Genomic DNA, 3,531 nt, shown 5'->3' on the forward strand with positions numbered 1-3,531 from the left:
CCCACCCCCCACCCTGGAGTCGGCGCCCCCCAGCCTGGGGGAGCCCGGGGAGCCCGCCGCCCACCCGGGGCCCAGCACGGGGACCGGGACCAAGAATGAGAACGTCTCCACCTTGTCCGCGAGCTCCCTGGAGGTAAGGGCAGCCTGGGGGGCTAGTGGACAAGGGGCAGGTGCGTTGTGGGCCCTGCGGGTTTGGGCGGTGGCTCCACAGGTGGGGCTGGCAGCCAGCCTCAGGGAGCGCAGGCCCGGGAAGCCCGGGGGCCGGCATCACCCCTGTTGGAAGGAGTCCTGTTGGCAGGAGGGGAACCTGAGGCCTGTGTAGGGGAGGGCTCGCCTTCCCCTCGCCTTCCCCTCGCCTTCCCCTCGCCTTCCCCTCCGGGCAAGTGGCAGGGCCCTGCCTGGAGGGGGCAGCAGCTACCGGTCCTCCAGCCGTGCTCCTCGCAGCCCAGGGCCTGCTGGGCCACCGTGACGGAGCTCGCGCCTGTGCTCGAAGGGCCGCTTGTCAGGAGGTCGCCCTCGGCGGCGGTCTCACCCATCCCGTAAGGGCTCAAGAGCTTCCGGCCTGGACACTGAGCTGGACTTGAGGCGGCTTGAGGCTAGTTCCTTCCGTGGTTGGGCGCTCGACGGCAAGGCCCCTTAGACCAACCTAAAACCTGCAGTTGAGCCCCGAGCCCTGCTCAGCCGGTAGGACAGGGGCTCAGAGACGGCAGGGCTGGGGAGCAGCCAGGCCCAGCACCCTCGGGGAGCCCCACCCTCCCCAGGCTGGGCTCCCACCTCCTGGCTCACGGCCTCTGGTGAATGCAGCCCCGGGTACCAGTTCTGTGGCCGGCCAGCAGTGCCACGGCCCTGGGTCCGGGTCTCCTTGTCCCTGGGAGCGTGTCCTGGGCCGCCTGAGCTGGACACCCTTGCCCAGCCCTGGCACTGGCCTCGAGGTGGCACAGAAGGTGAATGAGCGCTCACCCACAGCCTGCCCCTGCCTTCTGGGTCCTTGGGCTTCTGTTTCCTTACGTCCAGTGGCCCTTCTTCCTATCCACCCTCTTCCTCCAGGGCCCCCGGCTGGGCTCCCGGTGTCTCCGGGCAGGGGTGGCCTACAGGGGGCTTGGGCACTGAGACCCATAGCTTCGGTGTAGTCAGAGGTGTGTCTCCCAGGGCTTGGCCAGGACCAAGGGTGGGCAGGGGTGAGGGGGTCCCTGGCCTCCCTCATCCTCAGGCAGGAGCTCGTGGTCTGGGGGATTTGGGGGAACTGCTTGCGAACGTGCACAAATCCCTTCTCCCCACAGCGGCGGAAATCGCGCTATGCGGAACTGGACTTTGAGGTGGGTCCTGGTGTCCCCTGTCCCATTTACCTGGGCCCAGGTCTTTCGACAGGCCGGGAGGCGCTGGGGAGGCCGGTCCCCAGGAGCCCACGCTGGGCGGGGCGGGGCCGCGCAGCCCCTCTCCTGGGCCCAGGCCTTTCCACAGGCCGGGAGGCGCTGGGGAGGCCGGTCCCCAGGGGCCCACGCTGGGTGGGGCGGGGTGGGGCCGCGCAGCCCCTCTCCTGGCTCAGGGCCGGCGCCCCTCCTCCCCCTGCAGAAAATCATGCACACCCGGAAGCGGCACCAGGACATGTTCCAGGACCTGAACCGGAAGTTGCAGCACGCCGAGAAGGACAAGGATGCGCTGGGCCCGGACAGCAAGGTCTGGAGGGCGGGGCTGAGGGTGGGGAGGGGTGGGGGGCAGGGTCTCAGGGGCGGAGCCTGGGCGGGGCTGTGGGACAGCCCTTAGGTAAGCTCTTCTCTCCTTCTTCCGGCCCTACTTCATTCATTCGTTTGTTCCTTCACTCAGCCTTTCCCAAGGACTGGCCTGACCCAGCCCATGCTAGACCCTGGAGGGACGGGCAGGTGGATGGGTCTGTCCCAGGGGCCATCTAGAAGCTGGGTTGTGGCTGGGCTGGGGGAGCCTGGGTAGGGCCGCCCCCCAGCGGCGGGCAGCAGCCAAGCGAGGGGTGCTGGGTGGGAAGGGGCCTCCAGCTGCCCTTCCCTGCAGGCCACCCCGACTCACCCAACGGCAGGGGTCGCAACCCTCGCGCGGTCCAGGAAAGGCTCTGCGCCCGCGCTCACCCGCCTGTGCCGGGGTCTCCTTGCCGCCCGCCCCTGCCTGTCTGGTCCCTTCCTCACTCTCCGCCTCTTTTCTCCACTCCCCATCTGTTCTGCTCTGTGTCTCTACGTCGGGGCCCTCACCCCCTCCACTGCCCGCCGGCCAGCAGCCAGAAAAGCAGCAGACGCCCAACAAGCGGCCCTGGGAGAGCCTCCGAAAAGCGCACGGGCCACCCGCGTGGGTGAAGAAAGAGCTGGAGCCGCTGCCGCCGTCGCCGCTAGAGCTGCGGAGCGTGGAGTGGGAGAAGTCGGGCGCCACCATCCCGCTGGTGGGTCAGGACATCATCGACCTCCAGACCGAGGTCTGAGTGGGCGGGCGGCGGCCACGCACCGGGCCACGGAGGAGGGATGCTGCTCTGCCCGCTCCTGCCGCGGGACGGGCACAGACACACTCAAGGGCGGCGGGCAAGGCCCGCGCCCCGGCCTCAGGGCGCTCGGACGGCGGCCAGGCAGAGGCCCGCAGTGCTGGGACCAGAGCCAGACGGGACAGGAGGCGGCGGCCCCGGTGGGCACAGGGCTCCAGAGGCCCGAAGGTGCCTCAGACTCCGCCCTCCTCCGGCCCAGCCCCGGCGGGCGGGCAGGCAGCCGTGGACAATGGCCAGGCCGGGTGCGGCCAGCATCCCTGGGATGCCCACCTGAGCTGCTGCAGCAGAGGACCAGCCCGCTTGGCCTGGCCAGCCTGGCACCGTTTTTTAGACCCCCCCCCCACCCCTCGGGAAGCAGCCAGCCCCCCCGCACCCTTCCAGGGCCCAGGGGCCCCTCCCCAGACCCAGGCGGAGAGCACAGCCCTCCCACCTACGCTGCCCCAGGGGCAGGACCAGAAGCCCACTCCGGGAAGAAGCAGGGGTGGGGAATCTATTTTTTCTCTCCTTTTCTTTTCTTCAATAAAAAGAATTAAAAACCCACGTCCTCGCTGTGTGACCCTGCTCTGTGCAGCACGCAGGCCAGCACCCTGGCGGGCTGGGGATGGTCTTTGCTGACCTCGGCCCCTCCACCTGGGTTGGGGAGGGCTGGGGAGGCCTAGTGGGCACCGCGCCCCGCCTGCGATCAGGCCCAGAGAGTGCCAAGTGCGGGGTCCCGCCTCTCCTCCGTGCTTCCAGCAGGGGGCAGCCAGAGCTGCCGCAGGGAGCTGGCCGGGGAGCTGCCAGGCTGGGGGGTGGAGGGCGGCTATGCGGATCCCCTCCCCCCAGGCTGTGCACCCCACCCCGGGGAGCCCCAGGGCCTCGGCCGCCAGAAGGAGCCCCTGGGCTCCGAGAGAGGCAACAGGCAGAGGCCGCCTGTCCAAAGAGGAGGTGTGCAGGTGGGCCATTTGGAGGCCCCAGCACCCCGAGATTATGGGCCCCCAACCATGTGATCCAAGGTGAAAACGATGGCAGGCCCAGCTGAAAGGCCGTGG

General features: G+C 69.5%; 1 protein-coding gene across 4 annotated transcripts in view; it reads left to right on the plus strand.

Annotated features, from left to right (window-relative positions):
• Positions 1-3,035, plus strand: part of ADGRB1 (adhesion G protein-coupled receptor B1) — an 85,415-nt gene extending 82,380 nt beyond the window's left edge. For all 4 annotated transcript variants that reach the window (XM_028500450.2, XM_055091035.1, XM_055091036.1 and 1 more), the window contains 4 exons: positions 1-133; positions 1,281-1,316; positions 1,573-1,677; positions 2,246-3,035. The exon at positions 1-133 is cut by the window's left edge. In XM_028500450.2, the coding sequence (XP_028356251.1) occupies positions 1-133; positions 1,281-1,316; positions 1,573-1,677; positions 2,246-2,443 (472 nt within the window). In that variant the 3' untranslated portion in view covers positions 2,444-3,035. The remainder of the gene's footprint in view (positions 134-1,280; positions 1,317-1,572; positions 1,678-2,245) is intronic.
• The last annotated feature ends 496 nt before the right edge of the window (positions 3,036-3,531 follow it).

This window comes from Physeter macrocephalus, chromosome 15 (assembly GCF_002837175.3).
Source record: "Physeter macrocephalus isolate SW-GA chromosome 15, ASM283717v5, whole genome shotgun sequence".
In the NCBI taxonomy this organism is placed as follows: Eukaryota; Metazoa; Chordata; class Mammalia; order Artiodactyla; family Physeteridae; genus Physeter; species Physeter macrocephalus.